At 33.5% G+C, this 27,560-nt stretch overlaps 1 protein-coding gene across 5 annotated transcripts; it reads left to right on the top strand.

Moving 5' to 3' along the window:
* The first annotated feature begins 1,265 nt into the window (after positions 1-1,265).
* LOC148619129 (uncharacterized) lies at positions 1,266-27,206 on the top strand. Of its 5 annotated transcripts, none has more exons than XM_088578689.1 (8): positions 1,266-1,383; positions 12,158-12,972; positions 14,464-14,600; positions 15,014-15,173; positions 17,014-17,109; positions 19,551-19,682; positions 20,871-20,975; positions 26,695-27,206. In XM_088578689.1, the coding sequence occupies exons 2-8, from the start codon at positions 12,174-12,176 to the stop codon at positions 26,874-26,876; spliced, it is 1,611 nt and encodes a 536-aa protein (XP_088434815.1). In that variant the 5' UTR covers positions 1,266-1,383; positions 12,158-12,173; the 3' UTR covers positions 26,877-27,206. The 5 variants fall into 5 exon arrangements, with proteins under 5 accessions (XP_088434815.1, XP_088434819.1, XP_088434816.1 ...); XM_088578690.1 differs by lacking the exon at positions 1,266-1,383 and adding an exon at positions 5,426-5,573; XM_088578692.1 differs by lacking the exon at positions 1,266-1,383 and adding an exon at positions 9,059-9,078.
* Positions 27,207-27,560: the final 354 nt, after the last annotated feature.

Genomic DNA, 27,560 nt, shown 5'->3' with positions numbered 1-27,560 from the left:
AGATGAATTCTGAGCAACATGCTTTGGAACTAACATCTGTTAAAGTATAAACTGTGTTCAAATTTTAATCCTGGTAATAAAAGTTCAGATTGGAAATACAGTTTTATATCTATGTCATCAGTGATTCCTACACTTTACTACAAGTCTCATTTTTAATCAAATCCTGTCTCAGGCCAGATTTGGATTTCGCACTAAAAAAAAAGAAGATTCCTATTTTAAGCTGTGCAAGATTTCCTTATCTCACCAATGGGATGAGACAGATCAAGTGGCATGCGCTTTTCCATAAAAAATTGGCACAATTCAATAAAGAGTTAATGAACAATCATATCCTACCAATATCAATTGTGTTTGAAAATTCTTTATAATACTAGTTTTATCGAAAATAACTGGCGATTGATTATTTCTTGTAGTTTCTTTACACTGTTTTGAAGTGAACTAAATTTGATACCCGGTCATGACTCATCACTGGCCTGATACATCATGATCAGCTGTTAAATGCAGGTCATTTTATCAGAAACCTTACTTGAAGTGAGAAAAAAAAAATCAAACACCCATTTTTCTCATGCAGAGCCTCATTAGAGAATGAATAAATCTTAACCTCGGAGTCTGCGATTTCTCTATATTGCTCTCATACAGGTGATAGATTCTCAATGTCTTGCTAATCTCTTTAAATACAGGTCTATTATTGTATCCAAACCAGTTGTGTCTAATTAACTGCAAGTCTCTTTGTTTTTAAGTGTATCAAAAACTAATACTGGGTCAAAACTTGCCATAATAAACAGAATTCATCTAGCTGTGGTGAAAGCATATGCTGCCCACTCAGTGAGGCTTTTATTGTCTACTAAAGATCTATGCCGAGTTGTCTTTTTGCCAAAAAGCATGGAACCTTACTCAATTTTGAAAAAAAAATCAAAATTATTTCAAATTGAAAGATTCCATGATTTTTTTTATTGCATTAATTCAGAGTGAATATTTTTCTGATGCAGTTGGTGTAATTCGCTTTTTACCCTTTGACCTTAAAGACGCTTTTCCATGGAAACACAAATCACCTGATCTCAATTACTTGTTTTAATGTGCATAGCTTAATTTAAAACTTCTGCTATTTATATGATTTTAAAAAATCACAACAAAAATGATGACGGTAAATTAATGATGAAGGGTGTCCTGATCTGCAACACGAGTGTGAAATCCTAACATGGTAACATGGACCTTCCGAAAAAACTATGCTAACGGTGAGCAAGTTTTTTTTTTTCTTTATTGTCTCCCTTTGTTTCACTCTTTAGTAAGAAAGCGCGGGAAATTATTAAGCAAAACAATGTCGCACCAATTTCGCTTGATCCTCTTTCAGGCAGGAAGTGCTTGTCATATAAATTCCTGTTTCAGGTAAGCGAAATGTTCATATCTCAGTGAATCAAAGACAGAGCTGTTATACTGTACTGACACTAATGTCACTTCATCACGATTGTTATCACCTCAGGCTCAGACACCTGTTACTGTTAGTGTTAAAGGCTGTTTTCGCCAGTCAACTATTTTCGCGAACTTTTAGTGTTTACATTTGTTAATTGCTGATTACTATCGCTTTCGATCGGACATACTGCGGTTCATGTCTTCTTAAATTATATAGGTCTGTTAAATATGTGTAGGGCTACGGGTCATGGCGGGTAGGAAAGTGTTGAGATCAGTCCATGCGCCTTAATTTCAGACAACATTTCAACAATTCAAAGCCCTACCCTTAATCTGAAAAGAATTTTACACAGGTTACACTGGTTTTGAAGCAAAATTTCTGCAAGCCCACAGCTATTTTATCAGCATTGGCTGATGGGCTGGTCCCAATTTCCAAGAATGTGTTATTATCCTCCATTTCCCCAAACCCGACCCTACCAAGTCAGGTGTGGGTAGGTAGGTAGGTAAAATATTTCATTTTTTCGGATTTTTTTTTTTGGCATTTGTAAATAGGAATTACAAACCAGCATTATAAGCCAGTATTTATTTTTGGTGTATCAATTTATCATTTTCCTCATGTCAGATTTACCGAATAAAACTTAATGTATATTTTGAAATCATTTATATTATTGGATTTCTTTTAGATGGTATTTTGCCAATAAAAATGCAGTCTCTGCACACTGGTAACACAATACAATGTGTTTTAAGGGCCTCCTTGTCCTTCGTTTGTTGCCCCAACAGCTGCACAGAAGGCAGAGAAAACTATACCCTTTAGTACTGAGTTATATAGCATGCTTTACACAAATATTCAGAAAAAAAACAGATACTGAAGTAAAACAAGGTTTATAATTAACCTATCCACCATTATCATTCAACTCGGGATACCATGTTTGTTACAATAACCAGGGATTGTTGAAAATCGAGCAAATGTAAATAAAAAAAAAAGCAGGAAAATAACAGCAATTTTGAAAATGGCTGCTCCAATCAAATTTTCAAAATCACCGTTCAACTCAGGATAACGTGTTTTCCTACATGTACCAAATTTAATTGAAAATCAAATAATTTTTCAAATACTGCCCAAAAATGGCAGTTATTTTGAAATGCTACCAAGTGATTGGTAAAGTGGGTATCATGCACTAAAGAACAGTGAATGATAATTCATTCCATGGTTCATGGAAAATAAAAGCAAATAAAATGCCTTAGTTCGTGGGAATTTGAAAGTCAGATGCATGATTAAAAAATGTATCTGTAAAAAATGGACTATGATTAACCTAGTACAAATGACATAGCATGCCCTCAGTGTCGAGCGATCTGAAACATGTTTTATCAGTATGTTGTAAAAAAAATTATCATGCCAATGGTATGGTCTAAAATGTACCCGTACCAACTTTTCTATGTATGCAAATACTGTTTTGCCAATTTCTTCCAATTTCTTCATTATTGATATTTCTAGCTGAAAGTTGGTACACATTTGCAAAATGACATGATGGATAGGCTTGAATTAATGATTTTTAAGGTATTTGTCGAAAAAATAGATATTATTTGATTTTCTGTTTTCAAAAGGTCTAAAATGTGTAAACCCGAAATTCCCGTACCCATAATCGAAGTCCGGTATTTTTGTTATCTGTACTAATGTATTGCCTATTTGACAATAAAATGTCATAATATAATTGAAATTTTCATTGACCTTAAATTAAAATAGCATCAGACTGTTAATGAGATTTTGTTTTTCATATATTCTGGTAAGACCATATCCGTTCTTTGCTGGCATGGGGATTGATGCTGGGTACGTTGTTGAATTCAAACTCAATCACTTCTTTTTTTTTTTTCTAAATATCAAATCTTTCAAAACGTTATCCATAGCCTTAAGATGAAGTTTTAATCTCTTTAATAATTTTAGAAAAACGTAAAATTGGGATACTTTAGTGAGAAATAGTCAATAAATAGTTGGGTATGGTAACTTCCAGTTACACATTTTAGACTTAGCAAAACCGATCATACAAGAGATATCAGAAAAATATACATCAAGTTCTTGATTAGAAATGAATTAAAATGGACTTTTCCACATCTCATGCAATTTTCAGTTCTTAAATGTGGCGTAAGAAGGAATATTTTAGCAAAACAATATTTGGGTACGGGAAAAAGTTGGTACGGATGCAGGTACGGGTTACACATCTTAGACCCTAACCATACGAGTTATCAAGATTGGAAAAAAATAAACAATCCTAATTATGATGCATGAAAGATAAAAAATGCCTGGAACAGTTCACGAAAATAACCCCTTACCACCCACTACCAGGGGAGAAGTAAGGGCTGTCTGCTTTTATGAGAATAGTGTGGGATGGTTCTGTTCAGATATTTCCATCTTCGAAAATCTCTGTCATTGTTAACAACTGTTTTTTTAAAGTTTCCAGCTGAATAAACGACAACAGAAACGACAGAATGGCGTCTATGTGTTTATTTAAATTTACATACAATCTGGAGGATATGGTAAAGACCCGAGAAAGCCTAGTTGCATCATCGATTTATTAAGTGGTGGGGTCGAATGAAGGTTTTCGTTTGGCAAGTGCAATTTTTATTTATATTTCAGCTGCAAGCAAAATCAGTTTTTTATTTGAAAATCTGCCTTGTTAAATAATGGGGTGAAATGTTGTTTTTTTTTCAATGAATTAGTTAAAAAATGTGTTTCCAAAAATCCCAGCTCCATCCCTCCCTTTTCCCCTTACTTTCAAAATAGTCAATATTTTGTAGCACTTCGCCATGCTTTACAATTTTTAATCCTTAAGGCACTTCTAGCAATGCATGTTCTTTTCAGTTTTAGTGGGTCTGAAGAATTTGTACAGGTAACGGTAATATTACAGTTCTCCACGGATGGTGGGAATATTTTACACATCATGTAATGTAAACAAAATTCTGACACAACTGACAGCTGTTAATTTCAAAAAGAAAATTGCCTTACAGCTATGCTTTGATTTGGATAATGCATTGTACAATACGAGTTACATTTTTTTTTAGGTGGGTTAGGTTCTTGATAACAGCGACAGTGGAACAGCTGATGTACACGAACATACATCCATGTTTTTCCAAAACTTTTTAAAAACACATATTCACTTCTTTTAATAAGTAAAAAAAAAAATAGAAAGGATGAAGTTATTTCTACGGAAGTAATCTTAACCTAAATATTTTTATTGGTTTGATTTTAATAAATGATGAATTTTTTTCTCTGTAAGGACATTCACTTTTTGTTACTTCACGGACTTGACTTCTTTTTTGTAATTACATCGGGGAACCTTAGGGGAAATTAAGACATTACAGTCAAACCTATATTGAGCAGTCATCTTTGGGCAATATTCAAAGTGACCTTTATAGAGAGGTGACCTTGGAATGAGGTTACAAATTGTGACGTAGAAAGACTTAAATTATGTCAGCATATGGTCCCATATTCCTTTAGATTGTACTATCTCTGATTGTCATAATATTACTTGTATTTATCTATCATTTTTAGAAGTAGATTCATGTATTTAAAAATATATTCATTCAAAATATCATTCAGATGAAAATATATGAAAATAAAAAATAAAGTATTTCCTCATTTCCCATTTATGTTGTCTTCACCATCTATGTTATTTTCAATGTCCTCTATAATTTCTGCTTTTCTTTTGGCAATTTTTAGTGATTTGTGTTTTTCCAACATTCATTTCCTTTACAACGGCACGGACATCTATTCCACTGTTCAATTTTTTAATTGCCTCATTTCTTTCCATTTTCTGTTTCTGAGACATGTTGTCGCAGCTCAAACTTTCATAATTCAAGTGAAGACTGAAGTTTTCACAACTTAATCACTGACCAGTGAGTAAATTTCACATCTTTACAATTTAATTTTGTTTTCATTGCAATACTGATTTAATCCCTTCGGCAACGTAATTATCTATCTTTACATGTTCTAAATATAATTAAATCACATGATACGGTAATGTTATCGGGTCATGTGATAAACTGAATGTTTACAAAATGGCCAGTATAAGAAGTCAGAGAAAGACGATTTCAGCCGAAAAATAGGTGACCGTTATTTGAGTTAAAATAAATAGAGAAAACAGTTGGGCGGTTTTCGAAGTGACTGTTAAGTCAAGGTAAGCAGTGATTTGAGGTGACCGGCAGAGCAGGTTTGACTGTACGTGCAATAACCGTAGAGCTAACTATTAGATCGAAATTGTTTTGACCTTCTATGGACATCATTCATTGAATTCATGTGACTGTCGTGTGATCACTATCCATATTATGACAGATTTAAAAGGCTTCAGCCCTTATGTATTTACTTGAGAAATGCTCTCCTTTAATGAGAGTGAAATTCCCCCCAAAATTGATTTTGTATAAAAATGTTTCTACGAATGCATTTTTATTTGCTGTCAGTCCTTTCCTTCAAAATTCCCAATGACTAGCCCGAATAATGGAGGACTGTATAGGATTCAACTAGCCTGAAACAAGAAATGTGTACATCATTTCACTAGTCTGAACCAATTTTTACTAGCCCTGGACTTTGGGCTAGTGGCTAAAGGTGAGCACTGTGCTGTCATCCACAAGGAGGTAGGACTAGTTATTTGATATTCTAAAACTTGGATTCTTGGAGGTATGGTTTTCTTCATAAGACATTAATATGTTTCCAGTCCTTTTCTTGCTTCATTTGTGGACTCAACCATTTAATGTGATTATTTCTTCGGTTTAACATCGGTTCCAGATTAAACATGGCCATTATTGTTCCAGTAAATACAATTTTACAAAGTTTGCCACTTTTATTCTTAAATGGACTGTCTATTTATTTCTAGAATCGTTGAAGTGAACTATTCGAACATGAAAATTATGTTTGCAATAATAGGGAACACAATTACAATTCTGAAAAGCAAATTTCAGTTTTGTCTGAAGTTCGTGCAGTTTACCTTTCATAAACTCATTGCATTCAAACTTATTTTTCTAATGCAGCATCATTAACACTCAGTAATTGCTTGCCAAATGGTGAATTTATGTGCTCAGAAAAATCTTTCCATTAATCACACTATCCCTCAGTTACCTGCTTCTATCATTGCAATGACAGGGCTTTACAATCCACTGGTACCCAGAGAAAGATATTTTTGTGTCTGGATAGTAAAGCCCACGGTCATTGATAGTCTAAGGAAGTACCTGAGGGATTGTGTGATAAATGGGAACATTCAATTTCACAGCAGATTTCCTATTATGAAAAAATGGGAAAATGGTAAAATATCACATGAAATTGTTTTTGTCCCAGCTTTTACGAAAAGCTTGAACAAATTTGGTACTAAAGTTTACACTTGTTCCCTTGTTTGAGCACAATATATACATGTTGTATTTATACATTTTTGCATTGTTCCATGGTCTTTTTGAATTATTTTTAGCAATGTCATTACATAGTAGTATCTGTGGAAATGTTCTTTTAAGTGAATACATTTTTTTTTACATTTACACAAATACACCCAATTAAATAGGGCATACAATTACCAAAAATACTAAAATTACAATGTGCATCAATACATGGATTTTAAATATTCAATTATATTTTCAATGAAATTAATGGTGCCAAACAAAAACATCGTGATAATATCATTGTGCTGAGCAGTAATAACATTGTCCTTAGCAGTGATATCATTGCTAATATAATAAAAATATATTGTGATAATAATTTGCTAACAAATTTGTCTTCTATGGATAATAACCGTATTTTTTTTTTATTATTCATGATAGTAAAATCTTTGTACTTTTCTGAGATTTCATTACTGAAAATGTCTTTCAAGTTACTGTATGGAGAACATTCATGAAGAAAAATGGATTTCATAATCTAAGTAGTTATGTTTACATTGAGATCATAATCTCAGATGTTTATCTATGTTTCTAAGACAACTTCTGTATCTAGGTCATGTGCACTAGTTCGAAAACAACTAAAAACTTGCCCAATATTAGTCTTTTATCATATGGTGTTAAGTACTTTAGAAAACATTAATCACTATCCAGTTTGTTATCGTAAATATAAACATCAGCATCCTTCTCATTTAACAGTTCCAAATTATAATGACAGTTTTAATCTTGTGTCTCAGTTGCTTATCGATGAATTATGCTAAGGGTTAAGTTAGGGTTAGATTCTTTCCTGTCTGTTTGCTGTACTCTGTAAATGTACTGATAAGACTTAAGTTGTATATAAAAGGTTATTTTCTGTTCTGCTTGGTTGCCTCTGAGCGTACATGATTATCCAGACTAACTTCATCAATTGTAAAAGTTGGCTGGCAAGCTACATGTATTTTCTGACATGGTGCTATCTCAACCTGAAACATCTGTTGTGTAACTTAGAATAACGTAAAGTCAACTGTCAAGTTCAACCATTTTATATATACAAGCTATAGTTTTCGGCGACGTCACTGACTTTAGTGTCGCTAATAATACAAAGGTACAAAAGAATGTGAATGTACTTCGCGCTGTATTCATGAAATTCTGGGGCCTGTAAAAGAAATTATCAGAATGAATGTTTAAATAAATGAAGGAACGAAAATATGAGAAATTATGACCAATTAAAAATTAGAAATTAACTGTCTTTCTAATCAATAAAATTTAATTGTTTGTGTTTTTCTCATTATCACTTAGCCTATGACCTATTAAATTAAAGTTCATAATACCAATTCACACTTATCACATTAAAGTCCATGTATCCATTTGTGAATATTCTCTTTAGCACGTTCTGAGGCTTCGCGCTGAGGTAATGTTCGAATGGTGTCATCTGTGGTTGTTGAACTTCCATCCTCTCCGGTTTCACTGTTGCTTTTCAGTTCTATGGGATACAATTTCATGATCGGCCTTGATGTTAGTCCACTGTTTCGTTTTCACCACTGCAGCATGGACATGTCCATCCTTCCCTGTGATAAGGTCCTCTACTTCAGCTAACTTCCATCCGTTTTGTGGCTTATCATCTTGAATGTGCACAATGTCTCCGATGCTGATTATTCTTTAGTTATCCCCAGTAGATTTGTGGAATTTTTGTAATGAAGTGAGATGTTCCGATCTTAATCTATTCCAGAAGTGATCAAGAATTAGTTCTTGAATTTGTGCATGTTTTTGAATTTCTCATGTGTCACTCCGACTATTAAGTCTATGTCAGTAGCAGGGTATGGCGTCTTTGTTATTCACCTCCCATACAGTAAATGAGATGGTGTTAAAGGTTTCTCTTCATCAACACTTGAATACTAGTAATATGTCAATGGTCTGTCATTAATTATTGCCTCTATTTTGATTATAACTGTTTGAAGCATCTCCATTGTTAAATATGATCGCCTGAGTGTCTTTCTTAAACTTGATTTTGTGACGCCGATCATCCGTTCTCAGAATCCACCATACCAAGGATCTCTTTTTGGAATGAATTGCCATGATGTTCCATATTTTGATAGATTTTCTCAAATTTTTGTAGATCTTGTTAGATGTTCTACTGTTTCTGAGGTGGCAAGATATTTGGAGGCATTGTCAGAAATCATGATTCGTGGTAAGGATTTGCGGCTTGTAAACCGTCTAAATGCAAGTTGAAACGATTCTTCAATAAGATTGGACACAATTTCCAGGTGAACTGCTCGAGTGTTGGCACAGGTGAACAGACAGATATATACTTTCTTTTCTGGTCCATGTTTTTCCTTCATGTATAATGTACCTGTATAATCAACGCCTGTGACAGTGAACAGTGGTGCTTTGATCAATCTGATCTTCGGTAGACGCGGTGGGTCAGGCGCATGGTAAGATTTTCCCTCATACTTTCAACAAATAAGGCATTGATGTAGAATTTTCCTGACGTATTGTCAAATGCACGGAATCCAAAATGTCTGTCTCAGATGTGTAACCGTACTCAGAACTCCTACATGCTTCAAGAGCAAATGGGCGTCAATTACAATTAGTCTGGTTAGCTGGTGATTCTGTGGTAATAAATACGGAAACTTAGTAGTTTCTGAAACTTGTGCATTATGGATCCTCCTGGCACAATGAATCATTCCCCTGGCATGGTGAAACTGTATTCAAATATACTGTTGTTTCTGTCACATGGCTCCATTTGTTGATAGGTCTGGATAGTAAATATCCTATCTTTCAGTTGACAGCTGTTGCCCATCTCCTTTGGTATCATTTTCATCCACTATGTCCCAGTAAAAGTCTGCCAATCAGTAGCGAAATCTCGAATTCAGTGTCTGTAGTTAAGGGATGTGCTAAGTCCTTTAAGATAAGGGAGATTTAACACACTCTTTGTCACGTCATTTTTCATTGGATTGGCAATGTCTGGAACAATTAGTGCATGTATAGGTGTGTTGTCTCCTTTATCTGAACGCCATAAGACGGTAGCTGACTCAAGGTGGCGAACAGTTTTGCCAGTGTCACCAAACGCAGATAATTGGATGGTTTCTGTTGTGCATTGTATTTTCAGTTCTCTTGCAAGCTTATCAGTAATAAACGAGCGCTGTGCGCCTTCATCAAACAATATGTTTGCGTCTGTTGTATATTGTTCATGCTTGACAGGTGCAATTGCAGTTCTCAGCATAACATTTATTTTCATATGATCCATAGCTTTTGTATACATAATTGCGGGTGTACTTGTGTTTTCGTCGTGTCGAACAAGATTAAAGGCAGCTTCTTTTTGTATTGTTCCTGATTTTCTATTAGATACAAATGTTCCTCCACAAAGACTCCTGTGATGTTTTCGATTACACGTTTTACGTTTTCCCTTTGATTTGCAGTCCTTAACTTGATGGGTACATAGACAGTTGAAGCATAATTTTTTCTGTTTAACAATGGCTATCCTTGCATAGGCAGTTTTTATTTTGACACCATCTGTCGATGAGTGGGCTCCTTCACAAAATGTACATGTAAATGGTTTTGATTCAGTCCATGCTGATTTTTGTAGTTTTTTTAACTTGGTTCCAGTGTAAAATGCAACTGTTGAGTTGTTTTCAATTACGTCAACAGGATTTCCAACTTCTAAGATGTCTACCTCTTTCTCAAGCGCTTTGCGCAAGTTTGTGAGCATAATGTCACTTCCATTTTTGCAGACAATATCTTTTCTTATTTCTACAGGCAGCTTTTCGATAACTACTGGTACAAGTAATGATCCATACAAGTTTTCTGACTGACCTAGTGACTCGAGCCCCTTTGAGTACATCTCGATTTTATCTACATAGCTGCGTAAGCTATTTAACTCATTGTTTGGGGTTGGCAAATCCATGAGTGCTTTCATGTATGTTTTGATAACCTGTGTGGTTGACCAAAACGTTTTCTCAATAATTCAACGGCTGTGGCATAGTCGGTGTTTGTTAATGGAAACCCTTCTATAGACTGTATTGTAATACCACATAACTGAGCTTTCAAGTAGCTGAATTTCTGTATGTCTGTGAGGTTAGTATTGTAGTGAATTGTGGATTCAAATGCATCCCAAAAAGTTTGCTAGTTTAGAATGTCTCCGTCGAAATATGGCAGGTTAAATTTTGGAAGGCGATTATTCTGACTTGCATTTTGACAAAGTAGAAGTATTTGGGTTTAGCATATCACTAGATGACTGTCCTTGACTTTGTATATGCAGGTTGTGTGCAAGGTTGGGCATTTTGGGTTGTCTCATGTATGTGCCTATCTCACTATCTGTCCTAACGGACATTGGCTGGTATTGCGAGATGATATTCACGGTTGAAAAATTTTCTGCATGAGAGTTCAGGGTTACGATCTTGAATGTGTGGGTTTGGATTGTGATTGATTTAGGGACATGAATTTCTTAATTTGTTTGAATTTGGTCTCTAAATTGTACATATACTCATCTGTTTCCTCAAGTTATTCTGCCACAGCTTCCTCTGTTGCCAAATCCAGTATTTTTTCGTTGATTTCCTTTAGAATTGTCTGTTTCTGCATGAGTGTTTCCGATAAAGTCAATACCTCTTCATGTTCTAAGTCTGAATTCTCTTTGAAATCGTCCAATTTCCTCAGTAATTTTGTCATTACTCCTTTATGTGTGGCACAGACAGCTTTTAACTTAGAATCCATACTTTTCCAACGGTCACGGCACCATAAAATGTTGTGTAACTTAGAATAACGGAAAGTCGAATGTTAAGGTACAAAGGTGCAAAAGAATGTAAATGTTCTTCGTGCTGTATTCACAACAACATCTTTCATGTTTGAATTCCTAACAAATTAATGAATTTGATGGGAGGAAGACTGGTTGATAGGCTTCACCTGTTCATCTTTATTCATCATTGACTTTGTGTCTGAACGGTTTCAAAGTAACCTTAGCATATCAATTAAGTAAATGATGTGCCCCCACCCCCCAGCACCACACTATGGTTTTTGTCTTGACTGCCTTTCACACAGTCATAACTTACCCTCCGAAACTACTTGACCAAAACTCGCAAAACTTTGTAGGTATTACAGTATGGAATATTAACTTTAGCCTTGCTATGGCATTGTGTGTTCATGGATTTGCAATGTTTCTTTGTTACTTATTTAAGTTCAATTTTTAACAATACTTCTAGAGATTTGTTATAACTTTTTCTATATTCGTGGAACATGGGGAGATGTACATATTTCAATTTAAAAATAAACTTTAATTCAAATTATGTTCGGTATGTTTTTTCTTGTTTATGAAGTCAAATGTCCTCTGGACCCACCATCCCTAATTTTTCCGACTATTTTTCTTATCTTATAGAAGTTGAATAAAAATCATGAAGTCAAAAGGAAGGGTACAAAAGCCAGAGGAGACAAGTGTCCAAGAGAATTCAAGAGCAAAAAAAATAATAGCAGACAAAAAGTGTATTACACCATCCCTTAAAGGTGATTTATTATCAGTAGTAGAGTTGAGTGAAGATGAAGGAGCTTTAAATGATGCTAAGGGAGATAACTCTGAAAATTATAACGAATGTGAACACTTCAAGATACAGACAAAACATTCAAACAAATTAAAGCAACTGCCATCAAAAGGGAAGTGCAGAACATCAAAAAAGAAAAAAATGACAATAAAACTTGAAATTAAAAAGAAAGTAAAAGTTGAGGTTAAAGTTAAATTAGAAAATATGACTGATGCTGCAAAGAAAAAGAAATTGGCTAGAAAGAGAAGAGAGGCAAGAAAGTTGATTCTATATGAGGGTACAAAAACTGAAATCCCAGGGGAGAAAATTATAATGGAATTACCAACTCAAGTTAAGGTGAAAACGGAGCCTACATCTCAAGGAGAACACAATGTGATAGAGGAAAAAGGTAATAAACACAACAGAGACGAAAGTAATGGAAAAGAACACCAAAAACAGCAACAAGGTAAACTCAACAAGACAAAAGAAAAAATTATAAAAACTAGTGTGAAGAATAGAAAAAGAAAGGGAAATAATGAAACTGATGACAAAAAAAACAGTCAGCCTAAGAAAACAAGGACCAAGAAAACTTGTGGCAAGTTGCATAGTGTTGTGGACAACAGGACATTGGACCCTAATCGTAAAATGTTTGTAGGAGCCCACACCTCAATAACAGGTAAGTCTGAATCCAACATTGTAAGATACATGGTATTAGGAGACTACTCTCATGTACTGGTAGTTAGTCAGTGTAGCAAATTTTTATGGACTACTTTTCATTTTTTAATGATTCTGGTTTCAGTTGAAAATTTAATGTCACTAGCTTTTTATATGCCCATCAAAGACGGGATGTATTATGGTATACCATTGTCTGTCCGTCCCTTGTCCACACGAAGGACAATAACCCAAAAAACACTTTCACCTACTTTAATGAAACTTCGATGAATTGTTCATATCTATTGATGTAAACTCTGTTTCGATTTTTATAAATTTCAGATTTTTCATTTACGTATTATGAATTTTTATACTTGAATAAAAGGGAGATTTTCAAGTTTTCATACAATTACCCAAGAACGCTTTCGCTAACTTTTATGAAACTTTGGTTCATCGTTCATATCTATTGAAGTAAGTTCCCTTCTGATTTGTATAAATGTCAAATTTTACATTTCCGTGTTATGAAGTTTTACTCTTTAAAATTGGCCAGAAACGACCAAGGAAATTTTATTCTTTGTAAAATTGTTTAAACAGACCATTTGTTATGATGGTCGACTAATAAATATAAAGGTACCTGGTAACCTTATCAGAAAAGTGTGTTTTAAACAAGATAGAAATGAATTAAAAATCAAGACGACAAACTTAGTTAAAATTGAGGTAGCCTTGTTAGTGTCAAATTTTTTGTGCATTTATTATTTACTTTTTTGGGGGGAAGAGAGGGCATTCACAGTATTTCTAGTTGATCATATAAATTCATTAAAAGCATAAGGACAAGTGAACAGGGCAACGGGCATATCATGCGCTCTGAAGGGCAGCTGTTTATTGAATATTGATAACTTGTTGAAAACATACCCAGTATAAAAACTGAAAATTTTATAACACATGTATGAAGATATCAGTTCTTTTTAGTTTTTCATGAATATCCATGAAGTCATGTTGCTAAGATATTTAAATGTCAAGGAAAAAAAGATAGCGGTAATTCACCATATTACAGATATACTCTTGGATTCAATTAACAGTTGGCAGAGGTTTGGGATCCTAAATTTCTTATGTTCATGGACACTTTATTGAGGACTTCTGAGTACTCAAGTAGACCATTGATTTAATACATATGTTAGAAAATCCAGGACTTTCCATTCTTGAGAGTAAATTTAAACCCCTGTTTACTTATGACTAGAAAGAAAAAGAAGTTAAGGTGTATTTTGTCTTACATTTTAGATAAATTTTCTTCAAAAACCTGTGGCCTTTTTCACAAAAAATCGTATGAGTAAAATTAGTCGTAAGTTATGACGTCACAATACTTTAATTTACTATGACGTCATAACTTACGACTAATTTTACACTTACAATTTTTTGTGGAAAGGACCACTGTTAGGTAAACCTTTAGTTAGCTTAAGAATATGTGTAGCTATTAAGGTATTAGTATGAGAAGCTACATGACATTTTGTTTTGACAGGAGGATTGTATTTGTCGGTGATAGGAGCTGTTGAAATCAAAGCACATGCTTTTGGTTTGTTTTTGAAAAGTCAGCGACAGTGGAAAAGTAAACCTCTTGAGGAAGATGCAGCTGACAAATTTAAACAGGCTTGTGAGGTTAATATTACTTAAAAAAAAAAAACCCAAGAGAATGGAATAACAGCCACATTTGAATACCGTGGTCAAACATTAATGTGTAAAATGTGTGTGAGAATGGAACACATGTTTTTGAATTCTAATATATAGTTAATGTACTGATTGTAAATTGGAATCACCTTGTTTAACTGTCTGAATTTTTTATGTGTTGATTTCAAATGTGGTATGTGTTTTTAAGTAGATAGTCATACACTGAAAGCGTCTTTGGTTGCTGTCTGATGTCCTGTTATGTTGGATTTGTTAATTTGGGGTTTATTCCTAATATGACCATGTATGTAACTTCATGTTTCTTCTAGATTTCGCCTAGCACTGAACATGTTCCATATAACACGATAAATGCTTCATATATCAAAGAATCTGAATTTGTTTTCCAGATGTACGGATTTTTACCACAGTATATACTTCCTCATGGGTCCTATTTAATGAACTTAGGATCACCCGATGAAGAGACACTACAGAAGAGTAGAGATATGTTAGTGGATGAGTTGAAAAGATGTGAAAAACTTGGCCTGATTTTGTTTAATTTTCACCCAGGTAAAAATGCTGTTAATTCAGATTATTGCATGCATTTATATATTTTATTGGGATTTTGTCATTTTAGTTGAAAATTAAGATCTTCATTTTTGTCATTTTGAGAAAAATACAGCAACTGTAATGTAAAAATATCTACGATGCATGTTTTATTATTGCAGTTTTTAGTCAACTTTTTAGTGTTTTTTTACAAAAAAATAAAAACATCACAAAAATTTTTGAGTTAAAAGTATTTGTTCAGTTTTGAATGTTTCTTGTTAAAAAGATAAGTTAAATGTTATACTGCTGTTGGAGAAATTTTTTTGTCATATTTTTCTTAACTTTTACATGTTTTAGTTTATATCTAAGATTTTGTGAATGATATCCCAAAAGAGATTGTATTGTATTTAGGACGAGTTTTTTTATACAAATATTAAATGATAGTGAATGCACCAAATCATGTACTATTTCTTAAAGTGAGATCCTTCAAATAGGTCTGAATAAAAAATAAATAATGTCTATTCATTTTATGTGTTTTTTTTTATATATAAGGAATCCAAGACATATTTAAGTGAAGAAAATTTCTAGATGAGAAGCATTGTATTGCAGTGTTAGTTACTGATTTTTTTGTCAACATAGACCAATCATAATTTACCTAGACAGCACTGTACATTTAGAAGCAACTTCAGCCAATTTCATCATTGACCTGCTTGATTTTACAGACTTGGTCCATAGGTCTACTGCTAATTTCTTTCACTGTGAATTACCTGTATCAGGATGTGTATAATACTTACATGATATTTTATACCCCCAGCAAATAAAGTTTTGGGGAGGGGGGTATATAGGAATCACCCCTGCTTTCTATCTGTCTGTCTGTCCATCTGTTTGTCCACATTTCTTGTAACCGCAACACCTTCTAAACCATTCAAGGGAATTTTGATGAAACTTTAGGATGGTTGGCATGTTATAGGTACTGACGGATGACTGTAAATGGTGAAAATCCAATTTAAAGTTCTTCAGTGTGTGTTAAAACCTCATAAACGCAGCTCCTCCTGAACAGCTCAAGGAACTTGATGAAAATTTATAGGAAAGTTGGGTATCATATGTAGATTTGTATGAAGAAATGTAGTTGCTGTCGGAGGAAGATAATTGAATTTTGGGGGTTATATACAGTCTTGAACCCATTCGTGCAACTATTTGACATATGGATGGCTTGTGACTGATCTAATCACATTTTTAGCTAACCTGGCCAAAGGCCATGTGAGCTATTGCAATCACTTGGTGTCCATCGTCATTACCAATTTTTTCAAAATTCTTCTCTGACACTACTTGACCAGGTGGAACCAAACCTTATATGAATGTTCCTTGGGTATCTTGAACTGATGTGGAGATTTTTGATCTGTTGAAAAACATGGCCACTGTTACTAAAAATAGAACAAAGGGGTCGGACAGTAGTTTTTCACATATATCTCCAAAACCGTTAGGTTTAGCAAAATTATTTCAATTGCTGAAATGATGGATAATTGTTTCATTTAAATTTCAGAATTTCTGTTGGAACGAATCCAAAAATTGACAAACAAAACATACACATCCATAAAATATATTTACCGCGCAAAAGGTTTAAATGATTGGTTTTTATGGATCAATGACTGAATGAAAACTGTTCAGAGATTGATGATCGATTGCAATTTTAGTTGCAAGGATCGGTTCAGGTACTGTATATTTAACTTCATTTAAAGTGGAAGGTATTCTCTTTGTCAGCTTGCTCATAGTGTTTCTAGTCTTAATAGGAATTACTGTAGCATTCTGAATAACCTAATAATTCTAAATGAGTTTATAGGAAAGAATATCTGTTTGATTCTAGGGTCAACCTGTGGAAAAATAAGTGTAGAGAAATGTCTAGAAAACATTGCAGAAAGTATTAACCAAGCACATTCCAAAACCAATGGTGTCATCACTGGTAGGTAAACCATAAAATGATAGCAGTTTGTGAAAACTCCACCAGTCAACTTGCACAGACTTTACTTTTTATGAGCAATTCAGCGGATGTTTGTAGAAGAGCAGAGGACGCTTACCCTACCAGTGCACCTGGTCCATGCTCCCAGTTTTATTGGAGTCCGAGTTGCTCCTTTGCTTTTGTTACTTTGTATGTATAATTCTAGTTACTTTATGTTCTTTGTTGTGTATGTCTGTTTTCCATGTCTGGTCTTTGTCCCTGGATTACATTCTTTTGATTACCACTATAACCTTGGTTTCCTTGATTATTCTTCCCAAAGGCAAGTAAAAATAACTTGCATTAGGCTAGTGATTATTGAGCACTTGCTGAGGTGGCAAGTGATAACTTCCTGACTAGTATTATGATGACCCTAGACACTACAGTTTTATTTATTATAATTGTCCCTGAACATTTATGCCAATCTGACATGTCATACTCAATGTTGAAGGACTGTAATTAAACTGCTGGCTAGTAAAATTTTATTTTTCAAGTTAAATTGGAAAGTTAGGTGCTGATTTTCTGGCCTCTTTATGTTTTGTTTCATTTTCACCTTTAGTTTAGTTTTTTTATGTTACTTAAGTATATAGGGGCAACTCTTTGGCTGTACTTATTTATAATGATTTTTTGGGGCAGCTGCAGCCTGTCCTGTGGTGTGAAGGTTTCCTTGTCATTCATTGAAGGCCAATAGGTGGCTTTGGGCTGACATATTTATCCCAGTTAGGTTGTTGTCTCTTTGACATATACACCATACCTATTCTTGTTTTATTTACAAAGAATGTTAAGGAATGGCCCATTAAAATTCTGATTACCATTAAAAGTGGCCCATTCTCAAAATTTTAATCCCAATTTAGTATATAAATAAATAAATAATAAAGTACAAATTCTCCTGTGAATCATGCAGAAGATTTCCTGTTGGAAGGAGGGAGTTATACCTTATTATACCCTGCCAGGTTATGTGGTGAGGTATTATGTGATACCTTCTGAAAAAAAAAATTATTATTAAGTGTCCATTTGTATGTCCGCAGATGGTCTCCAGATGATAACATTTGAAGGTATTGAAGGATCTTTTTCAAGTTTGGTTTCATTTTCAGGTGTTGCCAACCAAGTTTTTTTATGAATTAGAGTTATCTCCTGGTATGCTTAAAAAGGTGAAAGAATATGGAGTCTAGAGTTCCAATTTGATCTGTTGTTCCTGTGTAATGATTTGTTGGGTGAACTTGTACTTAAAAAATGACTTATGACTCTTGATTATAAGGTTTGACTAAACACTCTCTCTGATTAACTAATTAACAAACTGGTTAAGATATGGAAAACAGTTACCAATGATTTTGTTACCCTTTTATTGCAGCAGAATATCAGCTGTTTCCCCTGGAGACTTTTTCCAAAATGTTGACACATTTTTTTTCCCAAAGGGAGGAAAATTCCCAATTGTCAGGCATAATATTTTTTAAAACAGATAAAGGAGTCAGAAAAATGTTCCTCAAGACGTGATTTCTAGGCTCTGTATTTCTGGGGAATGTTTCTTTTTCGGCAAGTTGTAACCTAATGAATATTGGGAGTACATATTTGTTAGTTCAGTATCAGTTCTCAGTTCCTGATTGGCATATGACATACAATGTATTTCTGTCTCAGTACCATATTTTCCCAATGTGTTGAAAAATTTCCCCAATATAAAGGGTTGGGGCTGTTTTTAAAACAAAGAACAGAATCACTGGTTACTGATTATGCATCTTCAGGTGCGGATCCAAGGAAGGATGTACCAGGCTTTGTTGCCTCACGCCACCCCCTAAAATATGGGGAATAATCATTTCTTTGCTTGAAATTTTATTTTTCAGAAATTTTACCCCCTTCAATTTTCTTGCCTGTCTTAGCTTTGCATTTAATTCTATGAATACAACCTCCAACCTGAAGTCCTGGGTCCACTCCTGATCTTAGCACTTATCATTCATTAATCTAGGGTACTGGTATTTCCAAAACAATGGCTAACAATGCATAAATATTGTAAATAGGGTTCGCTAGAATATTCATGACAACATGCATCACTTGGTAAATGATATACATTACATCAAGTTTTTGTTGTAAAACAACTCATTGTAAAATATATACATATATCTAATGTGGAAAATGGCAAAATATTCATTGTCAATATGAGGAAACTACAAATTAAAAGAAATATTTTAATTAATTTTGAAGTATAGCTTGTATGCTTCATTGGTATTCATTTGTTTAAGTAGATAATCTAAATTTTATATATTGTAAAGTAAAACCACAGCATGATGTCAAGGAAGGACATGCAAATTCAATTGATAAGCAACAAATGCCATCTGAACCTGATACAAAACAAACAGAAAACTGATTTTTTTTAACAATCAGAAAAAGAATGTGATTGACCTGTCTTATTGTAGTCATAGAGAATATGAGTTGCCAAGGTAACACTGTTGGTGGAAAGTTTGAGGAATTGAGAGGAATTATAGATAAAGTAAAGGATAAGTCCAGAGTAGGCGTGTGTTTGGATACCTGCCATGCTTTTGCTGCTGGTATGATTAATTCAGTTTTCATCCTAATGAAAGGTAGAAAGTAGCCAAACATATGATCAGTTCTGTTAAGTGCAATGCATTCTTCTACGTATAATTATTGCAAACAACTCATACTGAAAAAAAAATGACTTGGGGCAGCTTTTCACACATTCCTTGAATAAATAAACATATTTTGTTGAAGTAAGGGTATGATTTACCAGTTGTGTTTATTTTAGGGCTGTTAATATAAAGGTAGGAGTACATGAAATTATCATAGTGTTGGTATAAGGGTAGCAATTACATGTGGTGTTGACACAAAGGTTGGAACTGACATTAATGCGAGAGTTTCAACATTCAATGCTGAAATATGTTGCATCTATAACTATGTTACTGGTGTGTGGTCACTGGTCACCCATGCCAACTGAAACTGAGTGAAGGCTACTGAATTTTATTTTCTTGTAGCCCATCTGTCAATAGTTACCAGTGACTGGCAAATTTTTGTATTATTGTAGTAGTGATAACTATTTGGTAATATCAGGAAACCAGTAATTTCCTGCTGATTTCATTCCTTTTGAAGTTGTTAATATCTGGTGCTTCAAATGTTGCATGACAATGAAAGAGTTGGAATGAAACTTTGAACAGCCAAACAAACAAAATTATGACATTTTCTTTTAGTTACCATTATGAGAATTTGTTCACCAGGGGTTAAGATGAGGTAGATTCCTTACATTTACAGGGAAAACATTAATCTCTTGTTGATTCATCATAGAAACACTCCACTAGCCATCACTGAGGGTTTACATTTTAGGGGAAATGTATACAAATTTTTACATGTACATGTATACACTGCTGGTATAAACATTATTTTCCAATAATTTAATTTCAGAAGTAACACACTTTCTGATTGGATAAAAATTTTTGTCCATTATGTCATAGACCAAATTTTCTTATGTAACTATGATATCATAGATTTTTTTATTGATTTACTTGTTGGATTTTGATACTTAATTTAAAGGAATGACCGTTATATTTTTTGGTCTACCCAAGTTTTTTTTTTATTGTGCAACAAAGTGATGGAGATTATTTCTTCATAGACCGAAAAAAATATAATAGTCATTCCTTAAGTAAACCCATTCAAGATTATAGTTGTATTACATATGAGTTGTTCAATTTAAAAAAAAATATATATATATATATTTCATTATTCAGGGTTTGATCTTTCCACACAGAAAGGTTTTAGCAAGTTTGTTACAGATTTCGAAAACACTGTAGGTTTCCAGTATCTTAAGGCACTTCACTTAAATGATTCTAAAGGTATGTAAATGTCTGCATAAAAGTTTTGAAGAAAATGGATATTTATCAGTTTTAGCTAACCTGGCCAAAGGCCATGTGAGCTGTTGCTATCACTTGGTGTCTGTCGTCCTTGATGTCCATTAACAGTTTTTCAAAAATTTTCCTCTTAAACTATGGAGCGTAAGTATATAAAACTTTGCTTAGATGTTCCTTAGTGTATCTTGCACAAAAGTTGTGTTTAGATAGATTTTTGATCCGTCAAAAAACATGGCCGCTGTTACTAAAACTAGAACATAGGAGTCAGACTGTAGTTTTTTGCATTTATCTCCAAAACCATTAAGTTTAGCCAAATTCTAACATTTTAATTTTATTTCTTTCAAAAATCTTCTCCTCTGGCACTACTTGATCAATTAGAACCAAACATTTGGTTTAGCCAAATCCTTTCGGTTGCTGAAATAATCCTTATCGTAAGGCCTACAAAAATCTCATGTTGTCAGACGACTGCTTATAAGAGTTATTGCCCTTGAACAGTTTTCAGCCAATATCTTGAAAACAAAAATAGATGGAAAGAAACTGTCAGTTGTTGAAATGATCCTTATAAGTCCTACCATAGTCTTCTTGAGTCAAAATTGTTAGTCTACTGCTTGTTAAATTTATTGCCATTGACAGACAAAATTTAACTAGGTGGGCGATTTAGGCTCCTGGGAGCCTTTTGTTAACTATTTTCATCAATTAATGTAGATCATTACCTGTTATAAGGTCTTAAAGATTACAGTTTAAACAGTTCCCTATCATAATGTTACTCAACAAGGAGAAAGCATATGGTAATTTAAGCCAATTTTCTTGACATCATAGGAGATGTGAATAAAATGCTTTGAAGGACAGGTCTAGATATGCCTGCAGAGGTCAAACCCTGAACAGTTAGGACGAATATGGTTTTTGATTGAGATAAATATTTGACGCACCATGAGATTTCGACAGAAATGGAAAATAATTTGAATACTGGCAATAACACGAATAAAAGGTTACATGATCAGACAGACAGACAAACAACATGACTTCTGTATACCCTGTATGTGTAGTATTTTGCAGATTCTTTTCAAATTTTAATATGTCATAAAATGTAGTTGTCATAGGGATAAGATTGAGCTTTTTTTTTTCTTTTTTTTTTTGCCTGCAATATTATTTCAGTGAAATAACTTTAAATGGTATTGTTAAGTTAATTTATAATAAGTATAACTTGAGAAATTAGATTTAATCAAGTATAATTTATCAGCTTGAGTTTTATTACTTTTACTTCCTTGCATGTCAATTGCTCTGAAGCCCTTAGATCAGGTGTACGAAATTGTTAATATGTCAAGTGAAATAAATCTGATGAATAAAAAAAATATATAACCTGTTTTTTTTTAAGTTGTTACCTTTTAGTCTAGTTACAATTAGCAATTAATATTACACATTTCATTGATATTAGTTTGCGTCATGTACCAATGTGTTATGAAATACCATAAGTGGACATGAATTTGCATATAAAAAGACCAATAACTCTGGTATACTTGATCTGATAACCTTAATGTTTTACCAGGAAAGAATTTTGTAAACATGTCTTCTAGCATTTGTTTATATATTTAAAGGGTTTAAAAGTTGTTTATTCCAATTAGGGTAAAGGTAAAGGTTAGGGTAAAGCCAATTAGGATAAAGGTAAAGGTTAGGGTAAAGCCAATTAGGGTAAAGGTAAAGGTTAGGGTAAAGCCAATTAGGATAAAGGTAAAGGTTAGGGTAAAGCCAATTAGGATAAAGGTAAAGGTTAGGGTAAAGCCAATTAGGATAAAGGTAAAGGTTAGGGTAAAGCCAATTAGGGTAAAGGTAAAGGTTAGGGTAAAGCCAATTAGGATAAAGGTAAAGGTTAGGGTAAAGCCAATTAGGATAAAGGTAAAGGTTAGGGTAAAGCCTTAAGGGATGTTTTATAGGATTGTAGGAACACTGATCAAGTATCATTGCTGGTTTGATTGACGGCTTTCGTTTTCCAAAGACATGTTCACCCAAATTTATGAAGGAATGTAATCAGTATACAGGGATGATTATTTTCTGCTTTGTAGCGGAAATTCCATTATTTCAAATCCAGATATTGTTGTTACAATTCTTTCTTTACTGTATATTTACTTCCAATTTGCCAATTTCTTTGCTTTGTTAGTAGACCTTGTAAAATCAAGTATATTATAATTATATCATTTTACATTGTAAGGATCCAAGCTCAGATCAGGAAAAACAATGGGTTTGGTCTACAAAACAAAAGTCTGATGATAAATAATTAACTTTTCAGTGGTAAAAAATAGCTGCAATTAACTTTAGACAGGTTCAAAAATTTGGGGAAGAGGTGAAATGAAACAAAATTTTAAAATTCATTTGAGTGAAGTTGGATACTGTTTAACTGTTAAATTCAGTTCATACTTCAGAAATCAGTGGTAAAGGTTGACTTTCAAAACTTTTAACTTCTATACTTACAACTGTCAAAAGGGTCTGCAGTCCTACCACAACACTTGTTACTCCCGTAGTGGTATTAATTCAATGTGGATCCTGAAAAATTCGAAAGATCTTTTGGAGACAATCAGTTCAAGACTATTATCTGAATATAATAACATTAAAACCTATGATTTTTCAACACTGTATACTTCTATTCCCCATACTCAGTTAAAATCCCGACTTAAAAACATTATACATCGTTGTTTTTCCAAAAAAGATGGTACACCTAGATACAAATAAACAGTTCTTGGTAGAGATTCCTCATACTTTGTAAAAAATAATTCCAAATCATCTTCCAAATATACAGAGAAAGATGTTTAGAAAATGCTGGAATTTTTAATCGACAACTTATTTGTCCAGTGTGGTGGACATGTTTTTCAACAAATGGTCGGCATTCCAATGGGAACAAATTATGCTCCTTTACTTGCTGACCTATTCCTTCACTCTTATAAGGCTGACTTTATAGCTGATCTGATCAGAAAGAAAGAAATCGTTTGGCTAGATCCTTTAATCTCAGTTTCTGCTATATGACGTATTATCTTTAAACAATCCTAATTTCTGGGATTTGATACATCGCATCTACCCCAAAGAACTTGAGATAAAGGATACTACAGACACTGTGAAGTCAGCCTCATATCTTGACCTACACTTAGAAATCGATGGTAAAGGAAAATTATTGACCAAACTTTACGACAAATGTGATGACTTTTCATTCAGAATTGTTAACTTTCCTTTCGTCTGTGGCAACATCCCTTGGCACCTGCGTATGGAGTGTTCATATCACAACTCATATGTTATGCTAGAGCTTGCCGAAACTACGCAGACTTTTTGTATCGCGCTAGAACTCTAACAAATAGGCTTCTGGAACTGGGTTATGTTGCTACAAGATTGTTCAAAATCATCACTACAGAACTTTTATGGTCATCATCATGAATTTGTGGATCGTTACGGTGTATCCATCTGCACCATGAAAACTGATTTATTCAACGGGTCATAGTTTTTCTTTCCTCGTTTGTCTATCCCGGACTTGACTATGAGCAACTCGGCAGGTGTTTCTAGAAAAGCAGAGGATGCTTACCCTACCGGTGCACCTGGTCCATGCTCTCAGTTTTTAGTGGAGTCCAAGTTGCTCATTTGCTTTTGTTACTTTGTATGTATGATTTTAGTTACTTTATGTTCTTTGTTGTATATGTCTGTTTTCCATGTCTGGTCTTTGTCCCTGGATTACATTCTTTTGATTTACCGCTATAACCTTGGTTCCCTTGATTACTCTTTCACTTTCCACATTTTGGAGAATAAAAAAACAGTTCTAAAATAATATGGGATACACAAATTTATGATTACAGTTTAATTTTATTCATGTAATTTATATATTAAGTTCACCATGGTAAGTTACAGGTCAAGTTTATGTTTATGTCGAATTTACGGGCCTTGAACTTTTCAAAATTCACAGAAATAACAGTTATCCGGAATTTTTTTCTAAACGCTTGCGGATATTGACATAATTTTTGGTATATAAATTCATGATGATAAGTTACAGGTCAAGTTTACGTTTCGTTCTGCTCTGATGATTTTTAATGAAAGTACAGGCCTTGAACTTAGCAAAATTCACAGAAATAACAGTTTCTGGACTTTTTTTCTAAATGTTTGCAGATATTGACAGAAATAATAGTTTTCCGGACTTTTTTTTTAAACGCTTGCAGATATAGACGTGATTTTTAGTATAGAAATTCACCATTATAAGTTACAGGAAAAGTTGTAGTTATTTCTGCTCTGATGATTTTTACCAAAATTATGGGCCTTACATAGCTAAGTTCACAGAAGTAATCTTTTTTCAGACCTTTTTTTTTTCTCGAAAAGTTTGCAGATTTATGACATGATTTTTGGTATATAAGTTCACCATGATAAGTTACAGGTCAAGTTAACATTTCATTCCGCTAAGATGATATTTACTTAGGATTCATTAAAATTCAAAGAAATCTCAGTCTGGAGTTTGAAACTATTATTCTGAGTAACTGAATTTAGTTCGAGGATAAAGGTCTAAAGCCTAAAAAACACTCTTATTCCTTTTTTTATCAGGGTCCTTCTACATGTATTTCTCTTACGAACAAATTTACTTGAGTATCCAACATGGAGACGTGTGGGGTATGTGAGTACTAAGGTTCTTTTTTTTTATGTTATTACTTTAAAAAATATTCTCATGATCTACTGGACAGAATTCAATTGAAGTCAGTCTGATTGTTCCTTAGGGTATCCTGCACAAGATGACTTGGGATTTTTTTGTCCATGGAAAAAAACATGGTTGCTTTTACATAAAGTAGAATGTAGCTTATCAAACCAGATGAGCAGTTCAGGCTCTTGACTTAAGTTGTGACAATAAAGTTACATATAGACACAAAAATGTATAGTTTAAAATATATAAAAATCAAATGGAAATTTACAAATATAGAAGTAAACAATTCATTAAAATTTCATGAAAATTGCTGGAAGCATTTTCAAGTTATTGCACAAAGATAGGAAATTCACCCCTTTTTATGAATTAAGTCCTATCTATAACTTGGAAAGGAAAATGAGATGTTCATAACAAAATCCCTTCTTTTTTTGATGAATAATATTTCGTAATCTGAAGTGTAAAACGAATGCATATAATACACTTGTTGAAATAAAAAAATGAAGATCAGTTTTGGATTTACAGCCCTTGGAAAATACTTATTCCCTGCTAGAACTTCTGTAGATGGGGAAAATGATCAAATCCATTTGTTATTCATTTAATGCAATTTTCAAGACCATGTGTTCCATACTGAAGTTGGCAGCCTTTAACCTTCAGGTCAAATTGTGTTGGTCTTTTTTTGCATTTTAATATAACAAATCCTGTCAGGGCATTGACTTGTTTGTCTTTTAAGATATCCATTTGATATTTTTATGAGGGTAGACATGTGCAAGATAATGTCTTATGTACTAGGGTTAGTGACATTTGACTCAGTGGTCAAAATATTTTTATTGTGTCCTGAAACTTTTTGTTCTGTGATAGGATATTGAATTTAAGCATGTGGGTTCATTAGAATTTACTAACAGAAGGCTTACAGAGATACTATCTTAGTTTCAAATGTTTTGGGTTTATTTTTTTGGGTAGAATTCTGTTTGTTTTCTATATATACATTCAGTCAGCAGGTGGTTTTAAATTTGTCTTTTAAGTCATCTTGACATTTATATATTTTAGGTGCTGTAGGTTGCCACTTGGATCGACATGAAAATATTGGAAAAGGTTACATTGGAAAGTCTGGATTCAAGCGAATCATGAACTATCCTAAATTTCAGAATATTCCTATGATTTTGGAAACCCCTCTGGACTTGGATGATGCAGAAGAGGTTGAAATGTTGTATGCAATGTGTAAAACATGACCAAATAAATGGGAGAGATATATACTGTAAACATATTAATTTTCTAAGTCGCTAATTTTCACACATTTTGTCAAGTGCGGATATTCAAGGTTATCAGCTATTGCATTTTTATATAAAATTACTTTCTTTATGGTATAGTGTTAAAATCAATTTTGCAGGTACTATAGTTTGTGCTTTTCTGTCCACTGTGAAAATTTGTACACAGCAAAAATTAATATGTTTACAGTATTGAGCCCTAAATTATTTAACCCCAACAATCAATCAACCAACCTAAATTATTTGTGAGATATTATGTATGACCCATGTGTTCATTAAAGGAATCAATTCATAGTTGTTTTTTTTATGCTGCAAGAGAGCCCATTATAAAGTTGTTTCTGTAAATGTTAAGGATTTCAATACCAGAACATTAGTGAATCTAGGGCGGGGAGAGTGTGTGCCCCTCTTATGATTGACAAACATGATTGTTTATATAGATAATAAAATGTTTCACTGGGAGCAGCTTGGTACAAACAACAGAGGGCGAATACTGAAAAGCTAGTGTTGAAACACCATTCAAACTTATTCATCTTTAATTATTGTTTGTGATTAGATGGGTGACTCAGGATAAGAATTTCATTCTTTTTGGTCCCTAATTCATAAGTAGTTTCAGCAAACCTTGAAAATCACTCGCAACCTTCCTTGGGG

Source organism: Perna viridis, chromosome 4 (assembly GCF_037379345.1).
Source record: "Perna viridis isolate PV_CMFRI_1.1 ecotype Kerala chromosome 4, ASM3737934v1, whole genome shotgun sequence".
NCBI lineage: Eukaryota > Metazoa > Mollusca > Bivalvia > Mytilida > Mytilidae > Perna > Perna viridis.
This window is presented reverse-complemented; position numbering and strand designations above follow the sequence as displayed.